This window comes from Macaca fascicularis, chromosome 10, assembly GCF_037993035.2.
Source record: "Macaca fascicularis isolate 582-1 chromosome 10, T2T-MFA8v1.1".
Taxonomy (NCBI): Eukaryota; Metazoa; Chordata; class Mammalia; order Primates; family Cercopithecidae; genus Macaca; species Macaca fascicularis.
Window position 1 is genome coordinate 88,989,654 of NC_088384.1, and position 26,263 is coordinate 89,015,916.

The 26,263-nt window shown below is 50.1% G+C and overlaps 1 protein-coding gene across 1 annotated transcript in view; it reads left to right on the top strand.

The window, feature by feature from the left end:
* Window positions 1-26,263, top strand: part of EFCAB8 (EF-hand calcium binding domain 8) — a 99,003-nt gene that overhangs the window by 39,201 nt on the left and 33,539 nt on the right. The window contains exons 11-19 of the mRNA XM_015457927.4: window positions 5,356-5,423; window positions 5,619-5,770; window positions 7,040-7,177; window positions 8,574-8,684; window positions 10,537-10,764; window positions 11,859-11,929; window positions 16,315-16,519; window positions 17,377-17,589; window positions 19,100-19,237. Of these exons, the coding sequence (XP_015313413.3) occupies window positions 5,356-5,423; window positions 5,619-5,770; window positions 7,040-7,177; window positions 8,574-8,684; window positions 10,537-10,764; window positions 11,859-11,929; window positions 16,315-16,519; window positions 17,377-17,589; window positions 19,100-19,237 (1,324 nt within the window). The remainder of the gene's footprint in view (window positions 1-5,355; window positions 5,424-5,618; window positions 5,771-7,039; window positions 7,178-8,573; window positions 8,685-10,536; window positions 10,765-11,858; window positions 11,930-16,314; window positions 16,520-17,376; window positions 17,590-19,099; window positions 19,238-26,263) is intronic.

Below are 26,263 nucleotides of genomic sequence, written 5' to 3' on the forward strand. Positions count from 1 at the left end.
CTCTTGACTTTGTGATTTGCCCACCTCGGCTTCCCAAAGTGCTGGGATTACAGGCGTGAGCCACCGCGCCTGGCCTTTTTAACCAAATAGTGCACTGTGTGCATTTCTAGACAAGTCCTGGACCTCCCTGCAGGCTGGAAAAGGGGGCCTCCGGGAATGTCTGATGTGAAGGGGAAGTTTCAGTCTTGGGTTCAGTGCTTTGAATGGGGCCTTGTGGTGGGAGTTTGCTTGGAGTTGTTTGCTGAGGCTATCTGTCTGCACTGGTGGTGATATCACTTAGTGTATAGCAGGGGTGGCCAATCTTTTGGCTTCCCTGGGTCACACTGGAAGAAGAATTGTCTTGAGTCACACATAAAATACACTAACACTAACAATAGCTGATGAGCTAAATAAAAATCACAAAAAAATCTCATAATGTTATAAGAAAGTGTATGAATTTGTGTTGGGCCACATTCAGAGCTGTCCTGGGTTGCATGAGGCCCGTGGGCCGTGAGCTGGACAAGCTTGGTGGATATGTGTTTCATTCAGATCTTGTTTTATTGAGTCCCAGTGGCAGGAGGATATCAGGGGGTCACCTCACCAGGGCCAGGAGGGCTTCCGTGGGCTGGGCCTGCTGCCTTCCTGACCTCACTGCCTCCACCTGCCCACTCAGCTCCACTGGCCTCCTTCAGGCTCAGGCATGCTCCTGCCCCAGGGCCTTTGCACAGCTCTGCTGTCTGTGGTATGCTCTTGTAATTGATTGACAGATTGAGACAGAGTCTTGCTGCGACACCCAGGCTGCAGTGCGGTGGTGTGATCTCAGCTCACTGCAATCTCCACCTCCCGGGTTCAAGAGATTCTCCTGCCTCAGCCTCCTGAGTAGCTGGGATTACAAGCACGTGCCATCATGCCCGGCTAATATTTGTATATTTAGTAGAGACGGGGTTTCACCATTTGGGGTGGTCTTGATCTCTTGATCTTGTGATTCACCAGCCTTGGCCTCCCAAAGTGCTGGGATTACAGGCGTGAGCCACTGCGCCCAGCCTTGTTTTTTAAATTAATTAATTTTAAATTAATATTTTCATTATAAAAAGTTTCAAACACACACAAAAAGAGATAAAATAGTATTAATTCTTTCATATCACTTAGTAGTTAGTCCACATTAATATTTCCCTAAGTACCTCAGAGTATCTTCTTACAATATTCAGAAGTAGATATAAGTGCAGTTCTGGGATGGTTTTGGGCAGAGAACTAGTGTGGTCTGACTTGTATGTTGCAGGTAGAGTGTCCATGGGCAGAGGTGGCAGTGGGGACGCCAGTGAAGAGGCCACTGCAATAGTTGAGGCTGTATAGGATGGTGGTCTGGAGCTGGGCTGTGTTATAGGATGAAGGGATTGGGGATGTATTTTTGGGGTAGGGTAGAGAATATATTTACACAAACACAGAGACACATGCTCCCTTCCTTCAGCCTGGGTGATAGAGCTCTTAAGACCCTGTCTTCAGAAAAGACAAAAGACTCCATTTGGGCCAGACACGGTGGCTCACGCCTGTAATCCTAGCACTTAGGGAGGCCAAGGCAGGAGGATCCCTTGAGGCCAGGAGTTCAAGACCGGCCTGGGCAACACAGCAAGATCCCATCTATACAAAAAATTTAAAAATTAGCTGAGAGTGGTGGCACACCCATGCATTCTTGGCTGCATGCAGTGCAATGTACAGGCCGGCAGGTGGCACCATTGACCACTTGCTGGTCTCCCGTTTTGGCAATGCCATCTTCTTAGCCTCTGCGGGTGGGGCCTGGCATTGGCACCCCAACCTCTGCCTATGGAGTCAGCCTCAGCCTCCAAGGCAGCGTGGGCCTGAGGGTCTGGCTTCCCTGCAGCCAGCCTCACCCGAGTTCTCAGATGGTTCGAGCCAGGAGCAAATCTGATGGAGCGGGTGTGGTGGCAGGAGCTGGTGCTGAGTGTGTGGACTGACCCCCGAAGTCTCCCCCACTGTCCCCTCTTCCTTCACTTCTGCCACCACCACCTAGTTGAAGCCACCGTCATATCCCACCTGAACTGCTTGCCGTGGCCCTCTTAGCAGCCTCGCTGCGTCCCCTCAGGCCACGTTCCCTGACCCGCAGCCATTGACAGATCTGATCCAGCCAGGGCCCTGTATGGAGCCTTCGGTGGCTCCTGGCCAGGGCTGTGGATCCGGCCCTGCCCGCCTCTCCCATGTCCTCTCATGCCCTCTCCTCCTGGCCCACCTGGTGCCCACCACACCAGCCTTGCACAGGCTGCTCCCTCCAACTGAAGCCTCACCCCTCCCCTGGGCTCCCTGGGGCCGACTCCTTCTCACCCTTCAGGTCTCCGCAGCCCTGGACCCTACTCAGAGAGGCCGGCAGAAGTGAGCCTCCTTCTGTTGTCCTCCGTCAAAGCCATGTGCTTATGTCCCTTGCAGGACTTGCCATGATTTGTAAATGTCCGTCTCCCTTTGGTGTGTCCACTTACTCCTGCTGTTTCCCTCTAGAAGGAAAACCCCCTGTGGCAGAAGCCTCATGTCTGTGCCCCTGGTAATCCTGGCGGGAGTAGGAGCCAGGAAATCTTTGTTGATGAATATGTGAATCGGCCTGAAATAATTTCTACTAACATTCTAGTGACCATTTTTCCAGAACATTTTTTGGCAGCACATTTACTTGTGGAGGGAGGAATATCTTGTTTGGCAATAAATGAAATGTGTGTACTGCCATCTGTTCTCTTTGAAGCTTTGATTTTTAGAGGAATCCTTGTGGCTCTGGAGAGATGATTTAAAGGGGAGCAAGGCTGGAGATGAAGGAACTGGCTGGGAGGCTGATACGGCAAAGTCAGGGGCCTGGGCTAGCAGCGGTCATGGGAGCGGAGGGAAATGGGTAAGGAGGACTTGGGGCCAGGCTGGATAATGGGAGCCATGATGTCCAGGTTGACGCCCAGGCACCTGGCTTAGGTCCCCCGGGAGTGGTGGAGGAGCCGGGTGAGGGGTCAGTTCAGTGGAGGGCATGCTGTGTCGGGGGGCCGGGGGCCCTATTACAGATGCCTTTGAATGGAGTTTTTGGGTTTTTTTTTTTCCTGAGGCAGGGTCTTGTTTTGTCACCCAGGCTGGAGCTCACTGTAACCTCAAACTCCCAGGCTCAAGCGATCCTCCTGCCTCACCTTCATAAGTAGCTGGGACTGCAGGTGTACCATCACGCCCAGCTAATTTTTAATTTTTTTGTATAGTTGGGATCTGGCTGTGTTGCCCAGGCTGGTCTTGAACTCCTGACCTCAAGGGATGCTCCTGCCTCGGCCTGCCAAAGTGCTGGGATTACAGGCATGAGCCACCGTGTCTGGCCTGAATGGAGTCTTTTTGTGTTTTTCGTGGACAGGTTCTTGCCCTGTCCCCCAGGCTGGAGTGCAGTGGCATGATCATAGCTTACTGCAGCCTCAACCTCCTGGGTTCTAGCAATCCTCCCACCTCAGCCTTGCAAGTATTTGGGACTACAGGTGCGTGCCACCAAGCCCAGCTAATTTATTTTTTGTAGAGGCGTGCGCTTACTATGTTGCTCAGGCTGGTCTTGAACTCCTGGGCTCAAGCAGTCCTCCTCCCTCGGCCTCCTAAAGTGCTGGAATTACAGGTGTGAGCCACCACACCTGAATAGAGTTTTGTTTTGTTTTGTTTTTTGTTTTGTTTTTGTTTTTTTTTGCGGGGTGGGGGCAGGGGGTACTGAGTCTTTCTCTGTCGCCCAGGCTGGAGTGCAGTGGTGCAATCTTGGCTCACTGCAATCTCCACCTCCCAGGTCCAAGCGATTCTCCTGCCTCAGCCTCCCGAGTAGCTGGGATTACAGGCACATACCAGCATGCCTGGCTAATTTTTGTATTTTTAGTAGAGATGAGGTTTTACCATGTTGGTCAGGCTGGTCTGGAACTTCTGACCTCAGGTGATCCGGCCGCCTTGGCCTCCCAAAGTGCTGGGATTATAGGTGTGAGCCACTGTGCCCGGCCAGAATGGGGTTTTGAAGAGTGTAGAAGAAGGAAGGGGCGGGGCAGGATGTTGTGGATGAGAGGCATGGGCATGGGCATAGGCACAGAGCATCTGGGGCTCTCAGGCCTGTGAGGGCTGCGGGGCCCTGGGCTTCCTGGAACTCCTGTCTGGGCCTCTCTGGCCCTCTGAGCCTCACCTGGCCCTGATGAGCCTCTGCTCTCCTGGATCACTGCTTACTGAACTTCCTGTCACCTCCTGCCGTGTCCACCCTAGGTCTGAATCCTGACCCCTGTGTGGGTGGAGTAATATTTTTTCTTCACCCATTGCAAGGTTTATGGCTGAGACCCTGATAACAAAAGGCAGATGAACAAGAGAAAAGCATGCACATTTACGTTTCATGTGACATGGGAGCCTTCCGGGAAAAAAAACAGAGAGACAGGGACGCCTGTGTATTTTTATGCGAAGTTTGGTGAAGAATGGACAGTCATGCAGGATGATTGGACTAGTACCATCTGATGGCAGTAAACTCTTTGTCCAGATCCCTCTCTGTGTCCCTGTGTCTTCAGAAATAAGGACATTCTGGCTGGGTTCAGTGGCTCGTGCCTGTAATCCCAGCACTTTGGGAGGCCATGGTGGGCGGCTCACCTGAGATCAGGAGTTCCAGACCCGCCTGGCCAACATGGTGAAAGCCCGTCTCTACTAAAAATACAAAAATTAGCCAGGCGTGCTGGCAGATACCTGTAGTCCCAGCCACTCGGGAGGCTGAGGGAGGAGAATCACTTGAACCTGGGAGGCGGAGGTTGCAGTGAGCCAAGATTGCACTACTGCACTCCAGCCTGGGCGACAGAATGAGACTCTGTCTCAAAAAAAAAAAAAAAAAAAAGGGACATTCCTTTCCCCCAGGTATAGGTATAGAGTGGGCACCAGTGGAATCAGTGTTCTATGGCCTGCTTCAGAGAGAAGGCTAGGGGAAGGCAAGTGTGGCCCTCCCCGGCTTTTTTCTTGATTTGTATCATGGATGGGAAGATGCCTGTCCCAGTACAGTTGATGTGAAAATCAAACTTGCCCTTGGCATGATGCCAGATGCTTCACAAATGTCAGGAGTAGCTCCTGCCTGGGAGCCGTCTATACCTGGAAAGTGGCATCTGCCCTGTGGGCTGTTGGTTTGGGGTCGGGACCAGGCTGCTGCTTTTCCTGTGGTGCTGAGCCCTGACCTGGCGGCAGAGGGAATGCTGGGTGGTCTCTGGGGCTGCTCCTCTCCTAGAATGGAGAGGTAGTGACTCCTCCCTAGACCTCCTGGGAGGCTCTGCCTCCAGCTCCTCCCACCCCAGGGTCAGTCTCAGAGGCTCTCTTAGGGCCACTGCTCCCGGCCCTGCAGCCCTCACTCCTTTGATATTGTAGGTTGTCAGTGCTGCATGTAAGGAAAGGGATTCTTTGCTTTGATTACTGCCCAGAGAGGAACTTCCTGGGTAAGTCATCTTCATGTCACCCAGAAGCTGCTGGAGGGAGGGCTGCTGGGGATGGGGGGACCACCAGAGCTCAGGAGAGGGCTGCGCAGCTTCTGGTCCTGCTGCTCTTGTCCCCACTTCTGGGCACCACCTTCACCAGTGGGTGAAGGTCCCCAGTGGAGGCCCCTGGGATTGACACCCACGTCTTGACCCCAGTGACTGGTGGCTACGATGCCTTCATCCGCCTGTGGAACCCCTTTGTCTCAAAGAGGCCCGTGTGGCTGATGAAGGGACACCAGACCTCAGTGACACACATCCTCGTGGACAGCAGGAACAGCAGCATCCTCATCAGTGTCTCCAAGGACAAGGTCTGCCCCGACAGTCCGCCCGACTCCTTCTGTTCCTCAGGGAAACACATTAGCCAGAGGAATGGCATGACCTCCCTGCCCACAGCCCCACATCTGGCCAAAGGCCTAGGAGGGGGCCTCAGGTGGAAGGAAGACGAGGGTGGCCATGAGCCTCTGAGCATGTCCCCAGAGCTGGGTTCCTAGGTAGCACAGCCTGGCTTCTTACTTTGTGACCCTGGCAAGTCCTTCCCTTTTCTGAGCCTCAGTCTCCCCATCCAAAGAATGGGCTGTTGAGTAGTTTAGAGAACCAGCAGCAAAACAGCAGTGCAGCATCCGGCGCAGGGGAGTTGTGCAATGCATGGCAGCCGTTTGCCTGTGCTGCCCTGCCCTCGATCTTCACCTCTCAGCTGCTCTAGTGACCCCTCCTCAGCTGCCTGGTCATCAGGGCCGGGCTTGGCCTTTCCCACATGCCAGGGCTCCCACTCGGGACCTGCCACTGTGCTCCTCTGCAGCTGTAGGCTCAGGATACTGCCCAGTCTGCTGGGCTGTGGTCCTGCAGTGCTTGGGGCCCTCCTTTAGGGGACAGGTTATGTTTTCTGGGACTCTGGAGATGAATTGTCAGGGCCCTCAGGGTCACCCAGACCACCCTCTCCAACATATCCACACACCCTCCTGTCTGGAATTTTCCCAGAAGCCCTGGGAGCTGGGATCATCGCCTCTGATGAAGGGTCTGAGTCTGGGGGCATGGGGACAGGGACGGGCTCCCTGAGGTCCCCAGTCAGCCACGGGCAGAGGATGCCTCCAAGAAGTGAGGGTCTTGGAAGGACTTCTGTGGGGCCCTCTAGGGAAGGTTCCTTCACCTGGGAGGAATGGGAGGGGCTCCTCTGGGGACAGGCAGGTCACTGTGGCAACTATGTTGGTAGCCACTGTCGGACTGTGTCCCAGGCTGGAGTGGCAGCAAGGGAGGGCCTGGGGCCAGCATGTGCTGCCTGGCTTGGCTTTTGTGCCCAGCCAGTGAATTCAGCTGCTCCAGCAGGGTGGAGGCCTGGGGGCAGGCTGGGGGGTGGAGCTGTGCCCGGCCCTCACTCACTGTGTGCTTGGGTTATCTGAGCACAAGAGTAGCCTCTCTGCTGCTGGGTGTGACGGTGCCAACACCATGTGTGTGTGTTGGAAGTGCTTGGACGGACGATGTGCCCTGGGCTTGTCCGCCGGAGGCACCCCCAAGGCTTCAGGAGCCAGCTACATCCCGAGCACCCATGCTCAGCCTCTTGCCTATTTCCCATCCCCCAGAATATTCGTGTGTGGGACATGCTGGACTACATATGCCTCCAGTCCTTCTGCGGGAAGTTTTTTGCCCTGGGAAACTGCCCCATCACCAGTGCCTACTTCTTCGAGAAGGACAATACCCTCATCTGCAGCACCTACTCAGTGAGTGCTGTCCCAGGAGGGAGTGGGGTCGAGGCCACAGGTAGAGGGCCAGGGTCTGAATCCCATGAGACACCCAAGGGGTGGCCGCGTCCTGTCCCTCCTGGGACTGCTGAAGTGGCTGGACTCTGTGGCCTGGCCTGTGAGGGGCCATGTCTTGGGATTTCCTGAAATCCTGTTTCTAGGCCTCCAGCCTGTCACTGTCTCTGCAGCTGCTGCTGCTGTCTGCTCTGTCCCCACTCAGCTTCTTCCTCTGGGAGCCACCCTGAACCTCAGGCCTGTTAGGAGCCCTTCTTCCATGTTTTCTTGGCCCCGTTCCTTCTCTCAGTCACGAGCCTCATAACTCTGTCCTGTCACTATTACATGACTGTTTTTCCTGCTAAGTCATGAACTCTGGGAAACAGGGGCCACATCTGAGCAGCGTCTCTGCAGGAGAGACCCTGGGGGAAACTGAGTCACAGAGAGGAAGGCCATCTGTGACTCAGGACTCAGCTGGAACCCCTGCGAGGTCTGTACTGACCCTGGAGGACAGGAAAGATTGGGACAAGCACGAGGGGCTTCCTGTGGAGGATGGGGGTAAGGGCGCCCACAATAAGATGGAGGCTTGGGGAGCTGCAAGGCTGAGCCACAGCCCATAAATGGGAGCAGAAGTCCAGAAAGGAGACGTGGGGGCCACGGTGCTTGAGCTCCACGAAGGCCTCCCATGCTCTGTGGGCTGAACCACCCTGGCTGGTGATACATTTGTCATCCTTATGAACTTGGCTAGCTCTCCCATAGACGGCAGTTTTCTTGAGAAGGAAGGTCATGGGTTCCTTTATCTCCTTGCTGAGTGCCAGACAGGTGGTCAGCATTTGTTGAATTAAATAGGCCTTTGAAGTTCATTTCAGATCACCAAACCTTATCAACCCCCTGCCTTTTGTCGTGAACTGAGAATATATGACAAAGATACTGTCCCATCTCTCTAGGAACCCACAGGGTAGAAGAAAAACAGGTAATTTCAGTAGAAAGTGCTGTGTGTTATGGTAGAGTTGTGTGCTAAGTGCTTTCTGGAACACAGAGGAATCCTTAGCAACGGGGAGGCAGGGAGGGCTTCCCGGAGGGAACATCTGATCGAGGCTTCAGCTTCTCAGAAGTTATAAGGTGAAAGGGACCTTGGACTTGGAATTTGGGGTTCTAGGAACACTAGGGTTTGGGAGGCTCAGTCCCGGGGAGCGGGAGCCACGGAGTAGGGTGGGGGTATCTGCAGGCCTGCTGAGGAACCTGGAGTCTGCTGGAATCAGGCCTGCGTGTAGTCAGGATGTCTTGATGTTGTGATTTATTGGAAGGTTTTCCCGGCGGCCCATCATTGTGAGCAGAGCCCTTCTGACAGACGAGCTCTCTGCCCTTTCCTCACCTACAGATTGGGATCCTAAAAGGGTACTTAGAGGCCCAGGGGCCTATCAAAGCAAGGAAGAGGACCACTCATTGCTCACCCCTGTGTGCTGTCCTCTACAGCAAGATCTTTAAGCAGGTGAGTGGCCCAGGGCTCGCCTCTGAGGCTGGTAGGAACACCAGGTGACACAGGAGAGGACCAGACCTCCCTGTGTGCCTGGGTCTGTAGTCAGCTCCCATGGCACACTGGGAACTCTTACAGCCTTGATGGTGGTGCTGGGGCGGTGGGATAGACACAGAAAGCAGCTCTGCAGATGGGCTGGCGTGGGATCAGCTCGGAGCTCCATCCATTAGCCATGGGCTCGCCTAACTCTCCTGAGCCTCATGCCCTTGGCAGAGCGCCTTGGGTCGGCTCTGGACCGGGCCTTCTTTCCATGGAGTGTGAGACGGAGGGCTAGTTGTGGGGCGCTTTCCTAGGTTCCCAGAGTGGGTGCTGTTCTTGGGCATCTCTTTCCAGGGAAGCCATAACTTGGCTTTATTCATTGTAGGAAGGGAGGGAGGCCCAGGCGCAGGCAGCACCTTGGTCCTGCGTGGAGTCTCTGGGTTGGACAGGGCAGCTGGGCATGAGGAGTTGCTTCTGAGGTGTGAGGACAGGAGGGGCTGCTGCCTGAGGCCCTCTGCTCACTCCCACCCACTGGGGCCTCTTGTCTGGCCCAGGCTCTGGACAGGGGCGCTGCATTGGGTGTACAAGCTTGGAGCCCCCCATTCTGGGCTTCTCTCCCATCCTGGCTCCTGCCACCACCATCTCTCACTGCCTTAGGGCTTAGGCTCTTCAGTACCTTAAAAAAGTTTCTTTAGAATTAAAAAAAAAAAAGGCCGGGCGCGGTGGCTCAAGCCTGTAATCCCAGCACTTTGGGAGGCCAAGACGGGCAGATCACAAGGTCAGGGGATCGAGACCACCCTGGCTAACATGGTGAAACCCACCCTGGCTAACACGGTGAAACCCTATCTCTACTAAAAAAAAATACAAAAAACTAGCCGGGCGAGGTGGCGGGCGCCTGTAGTCCCAGCTACTTGGGAGGCTGAGGCATGAGAATGGCGTAAACCCGGGAGGCGGAGCTTGCAGTGAGCTGAGATCCGGCCACTGCACTCCAGCCTGGGCGACAGAGCGAGACTCCGTCTCAAAAAAAAAAAAAAAAAAAATTTTTCAGCTTTTCTAGATGTTCTCATTAGGGAGGGTTGGTCCAAAACCACCTCACCGGCTACTTTTTTTTTTTTTTTTTGCCAGGGTCTTGCTCTGTTGCCCAGGCTGGAGTGCAGTGGGATCTCGGCTCACTGCAACCTCTGCCTCCTGGGTTCAAGTGATTCTCCTGCCTCAGCCCCCCAAGTAGCTGGGCTTACAGGCATGCACCACCACCCCCGGCTAATTTTTGTATTTTTAGTAGAGACAGGGTTTCAGCATGTTGGCCAGGCTGGTCTCAAACTTCTGACCTCAAGTGATCCACCCACCTCGGCCTCCTAAAGTTTTAGGATTACAGGCATGAGCCACTGCACCCGGCCTCACCTGCTATTCTTGCATTATAACAATGGTCATGGTGGCAAAATGTTTCATTGAGTGGCATGACCATCCTTATTCTCAACATTTCCCTACTTAGGAGCAGTTAGTTTATTTCTTATTTTTTTGACGGGGTGGTCACGATTAATGTTGCTTCAGTAATGTCTTTTCCACATAGGGATTATTTTCTTTGGCTAGATCCTGGTAAGTGCCATTTCTGAGTTAACAGGTCTTCACCAAATGTTCCAGTTTGCACTGCCCTGTGATACAGGGCAGAGGAGGTCCTGTTGTCAAGAGTGGCTTATGCTATAGCAGGGGGCCCTGAACGTCCGTTTTTTCAGTGGGTGGAGGGGAGGGGCCAAGGCAGGCTAGAGACCACCCTTGGGAGTGGAGTCCCCAGCCTCTCCAGCAGCCCCCAGCTGTGTGCTCTCCACAGGTGGTGAGTGGCTGCCTGCGCGGCATCGTGAGTGTGTGGGAGGTTGTGACGGGCAGGAAGACGATGGAGTTCTCTGTGTCTGGGGGCCAGCACGTGGAGCTGACCGCCATGGCCCTGGATGAGTCAGAGCGGTGCCTGCTCACAGGTTTGCGGGATGGCACAATGAAGATGTGGAACTACAACATTGGCAAATGCCTGTTGACCTTTCCCAATCCGGACCAGCTGGAGGTCAGTCTTGCTTGTTAACTAGAGCCAGGGACAGCCTCTTGGGAAGCAAAGCACAGCTCTTGTGACCCTGGGATGCACTATTTTTGGACCTCTCTGAAAGGGTGTTCATCATAGTCAGGTGGCCTGGCTTCAAACCTCCCGGAGCCTCTGTGTCTCAGGCATGAAATGAAGACAGCTAACAGTGCCTGGACTAATGGGTTTCCACTAAGGTTAGCTACTGTTGCTCTTTAAATTTGCTAGCACTTCTCATTCCTCATACTGGAGCTTTGGATTGCATTTCTAGCAGTGGCATCAGTTAATTCACAGCCACCCATGGTCACCCGTATTTGGGAAATGCCTGACAGTATTATTATAGGGCCGGTCCATGGGAGTGGCATAGGACAAAGCCAGCATTTCCACCCTAACTTTTGTGACACAGACCTTTAACCAACTCAGAATGTGTACTTAGCTGGCCAGGCAGTGGCTCATGCCTGTAATCTCAGCACTTTGGGAGGTCGAGGCAGGGGGATCACCTGAAGCCAGGAGTTCGAGACCAGCCTGGCTAATATGGTGAAACCCCCATCTCTACTAAAAATACAAAAAAAAAAAAAAATTAGCCAGGCGTGGTGGTGGCTGCCTGTAATCCCAGCTACTCAGGAAGCTGCGGCAGGACAAACTGGGAGGTGGAGGCTGCAGTGAGCCGAGATCGCGCCATTGCACTCCAGCCTGGGCTGCAAGAGTGAAACTCCATCTTAAAAAAAAAGAAAAGAAAAGAAAAGAAAGTGTACTTAGCCAAGACGCCAGGGGTTGAGTACTGCTCCAGATCCTATCACTCAGTAATGACTTGACCTTAGCCAGGTCACTTGCCCATTTCCCAGCTATTCTCTCTGAAAAATGGACGTGGATGCCTATCCTATCTGCCTACCCTAAGTCCATCAAATGAGGGAATAGGATGTGAGCGCATGATGAAAAATACATGGTGGTATCAACTGTAGGCGATTCTCATCATCATTGAGAGGTTTGACTTCTTGCTGGCACCTTTAGGAAGGCATTTAGGGCCCAGAGCCATTTTCTCTGAGAAGTTTTCTAATTCTGTTTTCTTTCATTTTCAACAGATTAGTGGGATTATCCATATGAACAAAGTGTTCTATGTGACAGGATGGAGTAAGAGAATCACGCATTTTCTGTGAGTAGAAAGCATGCATGGTGAGTAGGTCCCAGTAGCTGCGTGTTCTCTCTTCAGATGGGTTCCTCCATTCCGAGCTTTCCTGGTGGTTGGAACACCATGCAGGAAGTTAGTGGTGGTTAATGACTGTTGCTTCATCTGCTCATCCATCCATTCATTCATTATTCATTGAGGCTAATATATTCTTGGCCTTTTGCTAGGTGCCTGGGATGGGTATAAACAAGAATGTTGGAGTCTTTATCCTCTTGGAGTATCTAGTTCAGTGGGGGAATGTCTTAGTCCATTCGGGCTGCTGTAACAGAATATCATAGACTGAGTTGCTTATAAACAACATAAATTTATTTATCAGAGTTCTGGAGATGGGGAAGTTCCAGACAAGGTGCCAGCAGATTTGCTGCCTGGTGAGGGCCCACTTCCTGATTCATAGACAGCTGTCTTCTTACTGTAAGCTTACATGGTGGAAGGGGTAAGAAATCTCTCTGGGGTGTCCTTTATAAGGGCACTAATCCCATTCATGAGGGCTCCATTTTCATGACCTCATCACCTCCCAAGGCCCCACCTCCAAATATGCTCACCTTGGGGATTAGGTTTCAGTATATGAATTTTGGGACCAAAATTCAATCTCTGGCATTCCATCCCTGACTTCCCAAAATTCATGTCCTTCTCTCATGCAAAATATATTCATTTCATCCCAGTAGCCCCCAAAGTCTTAATTTGTTCCAGTATCAACTTTAACGTCTAAGTCCAAAATATCATCTAAATATCACCTAAATAAAATATGGGTGAGTCTCAAGGTACAATTCATTCTGAAGCGGATTCCCCTCTAGCTGTGAACCTGTGATACTAACATGCTACGTACTTCCAAAATAGAATGGTGGGACAGGCATAGGATAGATACAAGGGAGAGAGAGGAAAGGAGAAAGGAGGGACAGGTCCTGAGCAAGTCAAAAATCCATCGGGGCAAATACTAGTAGACCTTAAATCTCAAAGATAATCCTCTTCGGCTTGCTGCCCTGCCCTTCAGGACTGCTGGGGTGGCAGTTCTGCCCCTGCAGCTTTGCCAGGCAGGTGATCAGAACCCTAAGACTCTGGGCAGCCCTACACCTACAGATTTGGGGAGCCTTGCCCCCCTGGTGGCTCTATGCCTGGGCCCTGCCCCTGTGGCACTTCCCCGCATGAGCCCCCTGGCCCTGTGGGGCTGCAATTCCAAGGCTGTGGCTCTGCTGGGAGGCCCTGTCCTTTGAAATCTAGGTAGTGGAGGCAGCCATGTCCTCCCAGCTCTGCTGAGTGCAACCCATGCTGTACCATGGTCCACAGGAGCCACACCTAGAGTGGTCAAGGAGCATGAAGAATGGAGCCTGTGAAGTTAGGCGATGATGGTAAAGTGTACTGTGGTCCCATGGGCACTGGTGGCCATTCCCTTGAAACCATTCTGCCCCCAGGGCCCTTGTACTCTCTGGTGATGGGAGGGACAGTCCTAACGATTTCTGAATTGCCTTCAGGGTCATTCTTTCATTGTCTTGGAGAACAGCACTGGCTTCTGTTGGGTTGGCTGATCCATACTAATCTCATCAAACAGTGCTTGGCTATGTCTTTAATGATTGTATTAGTTTGTTTTCACACTGCTATAAAGAATGCCTGAGACTGGGTAATTTATGAAGAAAAAAGGTTTAATTGACTCACAGTTCTGCATGGCTAGGAGGGGGCCTCAGGAGACTTACAATCATAGTGAAGGGGAAGCAAGGCACATTTTACATGGTGGCAGGAGAGACTGCAAGGGAAACTGCCACTTTTAAACCATCAGATCTTGTGAGAACTCACTCACTATCACGAGAACAGCATGAGGGAAACTGCCCCCATGATCCATTCACCTCCTACCAGGTCCCTCCCTCGACATATAGGGATTACAATTCAAGATGAGGTTTGGGTGGGGACACAGAGCCAAACCATATCAATGTTCTGTCCTGAACAGGCTTTCTCATTCCTTTCTATATGGATAGGATGAATCTTTTAAGTTCTGCTTCCTTTTTTTTTTTTTTTTTTTTTTTTAAAGACATGGGGTCTCACCCTGTCACCCAGGCTGGAGTGTAGTCATGCAGTTATAGCTCACAGCAGCCTCAGCTCCTCCCACCCCAGCCTCCAGGGTAGCTAGGACTACAGGCACATACCACCATGCCTGGCTAATTAAAAAAATTTTTTTTATAGATATGGGGTCTTGCTATGTTACCCAAGGTGGTCTTAAACTCCTGGCTTCAAGCAATCCTCCTGTCTTGGCCTCCCAAAGTACTGGGTTACAGGCATGTGCTCCTGGATTCTGCTTCCTTTTTGATTAACAGTTTGGTTTTTAAACCATTTCTCTCTTGTTGCATTTTATTATAAGTTGTCAGGAGGAACCAGGCAACTCCTTCATTATGTTACATAGAAATTTCCTCAGTGAAATATCCAATTTCTTATCTTGCAAGTTCTACCTGCCTCAAAACACTAGAACACAAATATGATTCAGCCAAGTTCTTTGCCATTTTGTAACAAGTAGGACCTTTCCTCTAGTTTCCAATAACGTTTCTCATTTCTGTCAAGACTTCACCAGAATGGTCTTTAACATCCATATTTCTACCAAAATTCTGTTCAGGATTACTTAGGTATTCTCTTAAGAATACTGAGGCTTTCTCTGCATCTGTCCTCTTTTCTTTCTAGGCCCTCACTGAAATCACCCTTAATGGTCTATGCATAGCAATGCAGGCTTTTTCTAGCATGGACCTTCCATCCTCTACCTATTACCTACTTTTTTTTTTTTTTTTTTTAAAGACAGAGTCTTGCTTTATGGCCCAGGCTGGAGTGCAGTAGTGCAGTCTTGGCTCACTACAACCTCCACCTCCCAGGTTCAAGTGATTCTCGTGCTTCAGCCTCCCAGGTAGCTGGGATTATAAGTGTGTGCCACCACAGCTGGCTAATTTTTTGTATTTTTAGTAGAGACAGGGTTTCGTCATGTTGGCCAAGCTGGTCTTGAACTCCTGGCCTCAAGTGATCCACCTGTCTCAGTTCCCAAAGTGCTGGGATTACAGGCGTGAGCCACCCTGCCTAGCTGACATTACCTGGTTCTAAAACCACTTCTGACATTTTTAGGTATTTGTTACCATTTTCTGTCTTCATTCACTCAGGCTGTTATAACAGAATACCATAGAGTAGGTGGCGTATAACAACAGAAAATTATTTCTTACAGTTCTGAAGGAAATTCTTAGATCAAAGCACTGGCAAATTCAGTGACTGCTGAGGGCCACTTCCTGGTTCATAGATGGCCATTTTCTTACATGGTAAAGAGGACAAGGGATCTCTTTGAGCCTCTTATTTTTGTTTTATTTTTTTGAGAGACAGGATCTTGCTCTATTGCCCAGGCTGGAGTGCAGTGGCATAATTACAGCTCACTGCAGCCTTGAACTCCTGGGCTCAAGTGATCCTTCTGCCTCAGCCTCCTGAATAGCTAGGACTACAAGTGTGTGTCACTATGCCTGGCTAATTAAAATTTTTTTTTGTAGAGATGTGGTCTTGCTCTGTTGCCCAGGCTGGTCTTGAACTCCTGGCCTCAAACAATTCTCCTTCCTTGGCCCCTCAAAGTGCTGGGATTATAGGCATGAGCCGCCATGCCTAGCTTAGGACCTCTTTTATGAAGGCACTGATTCCATTTGTGAGGGTTTTGCCCATCTATCCTAATAACCTTCCAAAGGCCACACCTGTGAATATTCTCACATTGAGGATTAGGTTTTAACATAAATTTTTGGAGAATATGAATGTTCAGTCTATATCAAGAAGGCAGGTACTAATCAAATATTAATACTTTCATTTATAATTATAAAGTATATTAAGTGCCATGGAAAAGTAGGAGTTTCTATGAGGGTTGAATGCGTGGAAACCTGATTTCTTCTTGGGGGCGGTGGTCAGGAAAGTCTCGGTGAAGGTGTGGTGGCTGGAGTGCAATCTGAAGCGTGAGAAGGAAGGGTCTCTGTGAAGTCTTTAGGATAGGATGAGTATTCCAGGCAGAAGGAACACTATGTTCAAGATCCCTTTCTTTTTAGAGACCCCTGTAAGGCCACTGTTCCCCCCCCTTTAAACCTTAATCCTTACCTAGTTGTCTGACTGGGGGTGTGTTACGCATTCATTATCCGTAGGATTAGTTTATGTAAAGCCCCTACGACAGGGCCTTTGCAGAAGGCACGTAGTAAGCGCTTAGTAAATGAGGTCAATGGGGCATGGCCTCAGCCTAGCCCTGACACCTAGGAGTATCCTCCTCTGAGTCGGCTCCCAGAATCCTCAAGGCTCCAGTGCTTCCCCAGTGGATGGAGCATTAAAGGCTGAGCTCTCAGCCCTCCTGCCTCTGGCCATGTGCACAGGTTCCACAAGACCAAGCCGGTGCTCTTATGCTACCACTGGCAGACCTACCACACGGAGGACATCCTGAGCATGGCCAAGTACCAGAACCAGTTCCTCGGGACCTCCTCCTACAGTGGGGACATCCTCTTCTGGAACACCGGCACACTCAAGCCCATCTTCAACTTCAATGCCTCTAGGAGTCCCTTGCCCTTGCAGCCCAAGAGGGTATGTTAACAGAAGCACACTCTCCTCCCACCCTTCTCTCAGCTGTGAACCAGAATCCTGTGGGGCAGGGAAGGTGGGGAGCACCCTGGGAAGCAGGAGGAATAACGGCAACTTGTTCTGGAGGGGGTGGGGAGCTTGGTTACGTAGGTGGTTAGTTTCTGTAATTATCCTCATTGGACAGATGAGAAAGTGGAGGCACAGGGAGGTTAAGCACCTTGCCTAAGGTCACACAGCCAAGGAGTAGATCCAAACCCAGGCAGTCTGACTTCAGAGGCTGGCAGTGCTGGTCCTGCCATCTTTAGTAGATTACTCACTCCTTTCCCATTGCTACTACACATTACCACTCTGGGCTCCCCAGTAGGGACTTAGGAAACCTATACAGTCTCCAAATTCCCATATCTCAGCAGATCAAAGCAGGAAGGGACCTTAGGGGCCGCCTCATCCAGTGGTTTTCCAAATGTGTTGGAGAGAGATGCTTCGGAGCTACTGCAGGGGGGCTCTGGTTGTTGGGGTTTCCCCCAGAATAGGTCAGCTTTTTGTCTATTTTATGCTTCGGAGGAGCTTCCCTTGAGATTAAAGAAAGCCTCAAAAATATTTGGAAACTACTGTCCATTTTACAGATGAGGAGACTGAGTTCCTCATGGGAGCAGTGTCTTGCCTGTGGGTACTCAGGGCATTGCAGCTGGCCAGGAATGGGGTTAGAAGCTCTGGTCTGATGCTTTTAAGGGGGCTAGGTTTCTGGGAAGCAAGCCCTGGGGGGCCGGAGGGCCCTGTGGTGTTGGCATTGATCTGGGGCAGCCCAGAATTTACCTCTAGGACATTGCAATGCCTTAGGGGCTGCTTTCTCCTTGGTACAGGTGAAAGATGTGAACAACTGCCTGCCTGAGAGCCACGGGCCCATCAGACCCTGTGTGGAGCGGGAGAAGTGGGCATACAAGACCCCCAGGAAGCTCTGCAGTCTCAGCCCCAAGTCTGCGGCCAATACCAACCTGAGGCGGAGCCTGGTGTCGGCTCCCCCAGTGATGAGGCGCTGGAGAGACAAGGAGCCAGTCAGGCCTGAGTCCCGGAAGGTGGGAGCAAGAGCCCAACCAGAAGGCTACCCTCACTTTCCAGCTGCCAGCATTCACACACCTGCTGTGTGTGTATTTTCTTATTGGGATGTACTTTTTCCAGAGTGCCTTTAGGTCCCTAAACTCACTTGTTTCGAACATTGTGGGCCTGGGCAGGGCACCCTCTGGTTTTAGTCCCACTGTGTCTAACCCGGAGCTGGGGCTAGGTCCCTTTCCAGGGCATGGCTAATACCAGGCCTAAAAGTCTGAAAGCTGAAAGGCAGAACCCAAAGAGAACACAACCCTGGAAACCTAAAATTGGAAGTTAGATCCTGGACTGCATTCTCAGTCCTCAAGCGCAAGTCACCTGACCTTGGCCCAGGGGCAGAGGGAGCCATGGGGGCCTCACCTGCTCGGAGACCAGGCTGCAAGAGTCTGAGACCCAGATACAGACAAACCACTTTCCTCCTCCTCTGAGCCTCATCTCTGCCCCAGGACCAGCCCTTCCAAGAATGACTGACAGTTCTATTTTGCGGCGAATAGGGAGAAAGAGAAGGAGGAGTTACTCTTTCCCTACTTGTAGGGGATGGCTCGCCTTTGAACTTTCAGCAGTGAGTACAGCATTCCAACAATCAGTGCAATAATCTCTTGTATGGGGCAGGAGGAACCAGTGAGATTGTTCTTGCAGTCAAAGTCTGATTTCCATTCCTAGGAGCTGAGGCTTGAGTGAGAAACACCACCTTCCCCAAACACACAATAATTGCTAGGCATAAGGCAGTCTAGACCTAGATCCAACATGGTCTGCTGGGATATAATTTTGCCGTAAGATGTGTACACTTGACCATAAGACGCTCATACCATCTTTGAGTTATCAGAGGTTAGACCACTGCTTTCAAATCTTCTAGGGAAATGGGTGTATAGGTATATTTGCCCCTCTATCCTTATTTTTATTTTTATTTTTTATTTTTGAGATGGAGTCTCACCCTGTCGCCCAGGCTGGAGTACAGTGGTGTGATCTTTGCTTAGCGCAACCTCTGTCTCCCAGGTTCAAGCGATTATCCTGCCTCAGTCTCCCTAGTAGCTGGGATTACAGGTGTGCACAACCATGCCTGGCTAAATTTTTTGTATTTTGATTGGAGACAGGGTTCGCCATGTTGGCCAGGCTGGTCTCAAACTCCTGGCCTGAAATTATCTGCCCGCCTCGGCCTCCCAAAGTGGTGGGATTACAGGTGTGAACCACCATGCCCGACCTTTATCCTCATTTTTAACCAGGATGGTCTCTTCCAGGACAAAGGAAGGGTCTTCCCCAAAGGCAAACTCAAGTCTCTGCCCCAATTTTGCTCTAGCAGAACTGCTGGGAACTTAAAGTGGAGGTTTCCCGGGATCCACTGAGTGCTGCTTTTTCCAGGGCAGTGTGCCTACTGCGGGGCCTCGGGAGGGCCGCTCTTTTGTCATCTTCCTCTGGTCTCTGGTCCCCCATGGGGAAGGGAAACGCCCTCATGGTGACTTGGGTGCCCATCTTTCTTTCCAGAAACCTTCCAGTGCTGCTGGCACATCCATGCAGCCAGGCAAGATCCGCAGCAAACAGTCCATTTACAAAGAGGATGAAACAAGAAAAGCAGAATTGCAGAAGAAAATGTTGTTTCAATCCAGTGCCTCGGTGGAGAAGGTTGGCCGTGATCAGCCAGGGAGTGGGATATGAGCCGGGGAGTGGGCCATTAAGATGGGGCTCGGGGGCCTGGGCTCTGGGCCTGGCCTGATTCTCCCCAGTGCCCAGAAGGCGTCTTGGAGAGGATGGAGCCGCTTGGGATACTGGAGCCAGGGCTGCAGTGTCTGGGGAGAGCTCCTGTATTAATTTGTTTTCATGCAGCTGATAAAGACATACCCAAGACTGGGAAGAAAAAGAGGTTTAACTGGACTTACAGTTCCACATGGCTAGGGAGACCTCACAATGATGGCGGGAGGCGAAAGGTGCTTCTTACATGGCAGAAGCAAGAGAAAACGAGAAGACGCAAAAGCAGAAACCCCTGATAAACCCATCAGATCTCGTGAGACTTACTCACTCTCATGAGAATGGCATGGGAAAGACCAGCCCCCATGATTCAGTTCCCTCCCTCTTGTTCCCTCCCACAACACGGGGGAATTCTGGGAGACACAGTTCAAGTTGAGATTTGAGTGCAGACACAGCCAAACCATATCAGTTCCCCAGGAGGTGGAGTTGGGGTGCCTAGGGAGGTGAGCAGTGTTCTCTCTGGACTGGGGGTAGCAGTGTCCTCTCTGGGCAGAGAGGAAGAGAGGTAGGAGAAGTGACATCTCCAGACTCTAGTTAGAATGCCCTCCTGTTAACTGGGAGAGTGTTTTATACCTAACAAGAGTTGGGTATGGATTCATCTTTGTTCTTCCTCTTGTACCTTCCCCTTTCTGACCCTGGACACCCCTCACTGATACTGACTGCCCGTCCTGAAGACACAAATCATAGTTGAGCTAGGGTGTGGGAGGCCTGCCCCATCATCTAGCTCCAGGGACCAGGACTTGAGAACAAGGGGGCAGTGCCCTGAGAGCTGGGTTTTGCAGTGTTGGCAGGGAGAGCAGGAGTGGCTACACACTCTCCTCCAGGTTCTGATTATTTCTCTCTCCTCCTTTTTTTTTTTTTGTTTTCTTGAGACAGGGTCTCACTGTCACCCAGGCGGGAGTGCCATGGTGTGATCACAGCTCATTACAGCCTCAGCCTCCTGGGCTGAAGTGATCCTCCCACCTCAGCCTTGTGAGTAGCTGGGACTATAGGCATGCACCATTATGCCAAGCTATTTTTTTTTTTTTGTATTTTTTTGTAGAGATGGGGTCTCACTATGCTACCCATGCTGGTCTTGAACTCCTGGGCTCAAGTGATCCTCCTGGCTCAGCCTCCCAAAGTGTTGGGATTACAGATGTGAACCATTATACCCCGCCTCTTCCTTCTCTTTAAAAAAAAATACTTTAAATAACTTTTAAAAGTAATAATACTAGTTTATAATAAAAAAAGAAGTGTGTGTAAATGAAAAAATAAAAATAAAAGTCTCCTATGTCTCACTCACCCTATCCCATCTCACTCTCAACAGCAGCAGTCGCTGCTAGCAGATTGGCTTTAGCTTTGTTCTTTTTTTTTTTTTGACTAGTAATATAAAATGATAGCTACGTCCTGCCATTTGTTTTTTTCTATAAGTCTATAGCATGGATATACTTTCATAAGAGGGATTTAGATTCATCTTATTCTTTTGTTACCTTACTCTTTTTTTAAGATGGAGTTTTGCTCTGTCACCCAGGCTGGAGTGCAATATCAGCTCACTGCATCTCCGTGTCCTGAGTTCAAGTGATTCTCCTGCCTCAGCCTCCGGAGTAGCTGGGACCACAGGCACATGCCACCATGCCAGCTACTTTTTGTATTTTTAGTAGAAACGGGGTTTCACCATGTTGGCCAGGCTGGTCTCAAACTCCTGACCTCAGGTGATCCACCCGCCTCCGTTTCCCAAAGTGCTGGGATTACAGGCTTGAGCCACTGCACCCGGCCATCTTATTCTTTTTAACAACTGCCCGCTGCTGCATAACTTGGATGTATCAGGAACTATGAAGCTGGTCCTCTATGAATAGGTCTGTGGGTTAGTTCCAGTTTTTAGCTTTTAGGAGCAGGACTGCACTGAACATTCTTGCATGTACATTTCTGGGCACTAGTGTGAGTATATCGAGAGGATGGATTCTTGGAAGCAGAATTGCCAACAGTCCCATCCCTTTAAATCTGCGAAGTCAAGATAGATGGCTCAAAGCTTGATCTTTCAGGCTGGTGACCTAGTGCTGTCTGGACACTAGCATTCGCTACATGCCAGGCACTGGGGAAGGAGCAGTGAATGAAAGACATCTAGCCCCTGACCTCTGGAGCTGTCATTATAGTTGGGGCGAGATAGACAATTAACCAGCAAATAGAATAAAGGGCATGTCACAGAGTGAGTGAGGACAATGGAGGGCAAGAAAGCCGGGAAGAGGGCAGGGAGAACGGACATGGGAGGAGATGGCATTGCTGTTTTATGAATAGGCTAGTCAGGGAGGGCTTCACAGAGGAGGTGGCATCTGCAAAGAGCCTGAAGGAAGTGAGGAAACATGGCCTGCAGTTATCTGGAAGGAGGGTGATGCAGGCAGAGAAGGTAGCAGGTGCAAAGGCCCTTATGGGAGAGCTGGCATGGAATGTTCGAGAATGAGCACTTCTCTCTCTCTCTGCGTCTGTCTGTCTCTCATACTTTCTTCCTCTAATTAGAAAGTGATACATGTCCTTAATTAAAACTAAAAAAATTCAGGCAGAGAGCAGTGGCTCACACCTGTAATCCCAGCCCTTTGGGAGGCCAAGGTGGGAGGATTGCTTGAGCCCAGGAGTTCTAGACCAGCCTGGGCAACATGAGAACTCATCTCTACAAAAAATTTAAAAAATGAGCCAAGTTTGATAGTGTGCACAGTGCTCCCAGCTCCTTGGGAGGCTGAGTTGGGAGAATCACTTGAGCCTGCGAGGTCAAGACTGCAGTGAGCCGTGATTGTGCCACTGCACTCCAGCCTGGGCAACACAGCTAGACCTTGTCTCTTAAACAAACAAACCTGACCGGGTGCGATGGCTCACGCCTGCAATTCTAGCCCTTTGGAAGGCAGAGGTGGGCGGATTGCCTGAGCTCAGGAGTTCAAAACCAGCCTGGGCAACACAGTGAAGCCCCATCTCTACTAAAATACAAAAAATTAGCCAGGGGTAGCGGCATGCTCCTGTAGCCCCAGCTAGTCAGGAGGCAGAGGCAGGAGAATTGATTGAACCCAGGAGGCGGAGGTTGCAGTGAGCTGATATTGTGCCACTGCACTCCAGCCTGGGTGACACAGTGAGACTTGACTCCAAAACACCACCACCACCACCACAACCACCACCACCACCACCACCACCTATGAAAAAAATTCAAACTTTATACGAGTGTATAAAGTAAAAGAATGGCTGCTCCCTTCTTAGCCTTCAGAGGTAATTGCGTTAAGACGTGTTATAGCCTTCTAGAATTTTTCTGTGCATATACAAGTACATACATGTATGAAGGTATATATGTAAATATAGATATTCTTCACCGAATAATATCATATTGCATATATTATTCCAGGACTTGCTGTTTTTCACCTGACTCCTCATGGGCATCTCTTCATGATGGGGTTTACAGAGCCATGGCATTCCTTTTACTAGTCACATCATGTTCTGGGTACACTGCACAGAGTCTGTCTAGCCATCCGCTGCCACTGGTGGATGGCTAGGTGACCGGGTTTTGCCTCTATAGAAATCATTGCAATGAACATCCTTGTACATAAATTTTGGACCTCTTGTCTATTTCCAGATATAAAGCCCTAGGATTAGAAACATAGTCCTGGAAAGCTTTTGCTGTGTTGCATTATGTTTCAGTGATAACTAGTATTTATTGAGCTCTCAGTATCTGTCAGACAATGAACTTAACGGTTTACATGTGTTATTTTTGTTTTTCGAGACAGAGTCTCAGCTCTCTTGCCAAGGCTGGAGTGCAGTGGCACAATCACGGCTCACTGTGGCCTCCACTTCCCAGGCTCAAGCAATTCTCCCATCTCAACCTTTTGAGTATTAATAGCTGGGACCACAGGTGTGTGCTACTGTGCCTGGCTGGTTAAAAAAAAAATTATTTACAGAGATGGAGTCTCCTTATGTTGCCCAGGCTGGTCTTGACCTTCTGGGCTCAAGCAGTCCTCCTGCCTTGGCCTCCCAAAGTGCTGGGATTACAGTCATAAGCCACCATGCCCAGCTATATGTGTTGTTTTTATTTTGTCCATCAAACAGCCCTGGGAAGTATGTACTATTATTATTTATTTATTTATGAGGGATTTTTGTTTAATACATCTGAAAAGAATGAATGTGAAAGGAATGTTTAATACATCTGAAAAGAATGTACTATTATTATTATTCCCATTTTATGGCTGAAGAAATAGGCCCAGTGAGGTGAAGTGACTTGCCCAAGATTCTTGTGGCCAGAAAATGACAGAGCCAGGGCCTGATTCTAGGTCTATTTGTTTTTGAAGTTCAAGTTCTTTTAACTCTTTGTGCTGCCACTGTTGGGAATTCCTTGGGTTTTTTTATGTGGCTTGGTGATCTGCATGTAATAAGGATTTGTATCATGAATCTTGATTGAATTTTTGGCCAGATAATTACATGCAAAGGATCGAACATCTGTTGGTGAAATTTGAGGCACTGTGGCTGGCAGGGCTGTGTGTGTGTGTGTGTGGTGTGTGTGCCCCCTCTGGACGCTGACCCTCACCCCTGGCTTCAAGGTGTACAGTCTTCCACCCGCACCACTCCTTGAGCAGCAGGGTCCCTTCTGTCTGGGGCACTTGTGGGCAGAGTGAAGCATTTTAGTGTGGTGCCCTGGAGAGGGTCCAGAGTTCTTGGGTCACCTCTGATCTCAGCCTTTCCTTAGTGGAAGAGAGGCTTGGGTGGGCTGGGGTAAGGACACCTGACGGGGAGTGGGCGGGGATCTTACCTGTTGGGTCTTCCTTCCCATTTTTTCTGTCTGGCCATCCTGGAAGACTGTGAGGCATGGCAGAAAGAGCACTAGGAAGGAGTCCAGGATGCAGATCCAGGCCCAGCTGTGTCCCTGACAGTTTTTATTTTTAATTTTACTTATTTATTTATTTTTGAGATGGAGTCTCACTCTGTTGCCCAGGCTGGAGTGCAGTGGTGTGATCTCAGCTCACTGCCACCTCAATCTCCTGGGTTCAAGTGATTCTTGTGCCTCAACCTCCTGAGTAGCTGGCATTACAGGCGTGTGCCACCACACCTGGCTAATTTTGTGTTTTTAATGGAGACAGGGTTTCACCATGTTGTCCAGGCTGGTCTTGAACTCCTGACCTTAAGTGATCCTCCTGCCTCAGCCTTCCAAAGTGCTGGGATTACAGGCGTGAGCCACCGCACCTAGCTAATTTTGTGTTTGTAGTGGAGACGGGGTTTTGCCATGTTGTCCAGGCTGGTCTCGAACTCCTGGCCTCAAGTGATCCTCCTGCCTCAGCCTCCCAAAGTGTTGGGATTACAGGCGTGAGTGATGGCGACCAGCCCCTGACAGTCTTTAGATGAAGCACTTGCCCCTGGCCATCTCCCTAGTAGGGAAGGACCAGATGGCAGGCAGCAGAAAATTGCTCCAAGTTATATGAAGTTTAGCCCGTGAGTAGCTGCCATGGCTTCTTCTGAAGGGAACCTCAGGGAGGCCGTTAACCCCCCGTGGTCGAGAAACTATCTGGGATTCCTGGGCTGAGTGAGACTGAAATGCTCACCTTTAGTCCAGCAGCTCTTTCCAAAATGAGCAGCACAATGTATTGGAGGGAGCTGGATGCAGAATGCAAAAGGAATAGTGTTGGTTACCTGTCCCTTGCAGCCACACGGCTCTGTCCTGCCTAGGGCCACCATTCTGACTGCACTTTTCCTCACTGTGAGCGCTGGATGCTGGCCATGCAGTTGACCCTGTGCTCTCGGCAGGCCGCCCCTCTCCATTCCTGCCGAAGTCCTGGGCACTCATTCACCTTCACCCTACCTGCTCTCACCGTCCCAGGGCTGGCAAAGGAATGGCTAGGAAGGATGCCTCAGCTTTTCCCCAGTTCAGACATGGGAAGCCTTTGTGGTGCTTCACTTTGGTGAATTCTGTGCAGTTATGAGGAACCACATTTTAGAAAAATACTTAATCATTGGAATGTGCTTATGACAAAATGTAAAACATATCCTTTAAAATGACAGTTAATGACTACTGTGAAAGTTGTGTGCACCTTAAATTTTTTTTTTTATGGTTTTGATTTTTCAGACAAAACTGAGAACATTTGAAACTATTGTTTAGCTGTTTGCTTTTTTTTTTCAGACCTCACAATTCATGGTGGACAACGTTTCCTCTCAGCATGTAATAATCTATCCACTTCATTCTGTTTAATAGTTTTATATGGGGGCCTATCTAGGTTTTTTGGAGCCTGAAACTTTTGCAAGAAAAATGCACAAAATTATAAAAAATTAGGTACAAAAGTGAATATTTATTTAGAATGAGAAAAAAGTGAAAACAAATTTCAAAACTTACAAATCTGACAATTACAAAAGTCACTAGAACTTTCTATTCTTCCTAGAACCTTGAACTTAAACTTGAACTTAGCCTTGAGCTTCATGAACTTCACCAGTAAATCTGCCACTGGCTGCAGTGTATTTCTTTGGATTCACCAAGATCTATTTTTTTATTTATGTAATTTAAATTTTTTTGGAGACAGTCTCGCTCCATCGCCCAGGCTGGAGGGCAGTGACGCGATCTTGGTTCACTGCAACCTCCACCTCCCAAGTTCCAGCGATTCTCCTTCCTCGGCCTCCCGAGTAGCTGGGATTACAGGCACCCGCCACCATGCCCAGCTGATGTTTGTATTTTTAGCAGAGACAGGGTTTCACCATGTTGGCCAGGCTAGTCTCGAACTCCTGACTTCAGGTGATCCACCCACCTTGGCCTCCAAAAGTGATGGGATTAGAGGCGAGAGCCACCATGCCTGGCCAAAATACATTAAAATCTTAATGGTGATTATTTCTGGGTACTGGGATTTTGTGGGTGATTTTAATTTCCTTTCATATGTCTTTGCTGCCCACATTTTGTACAGTGAGCACTTGTGTAAA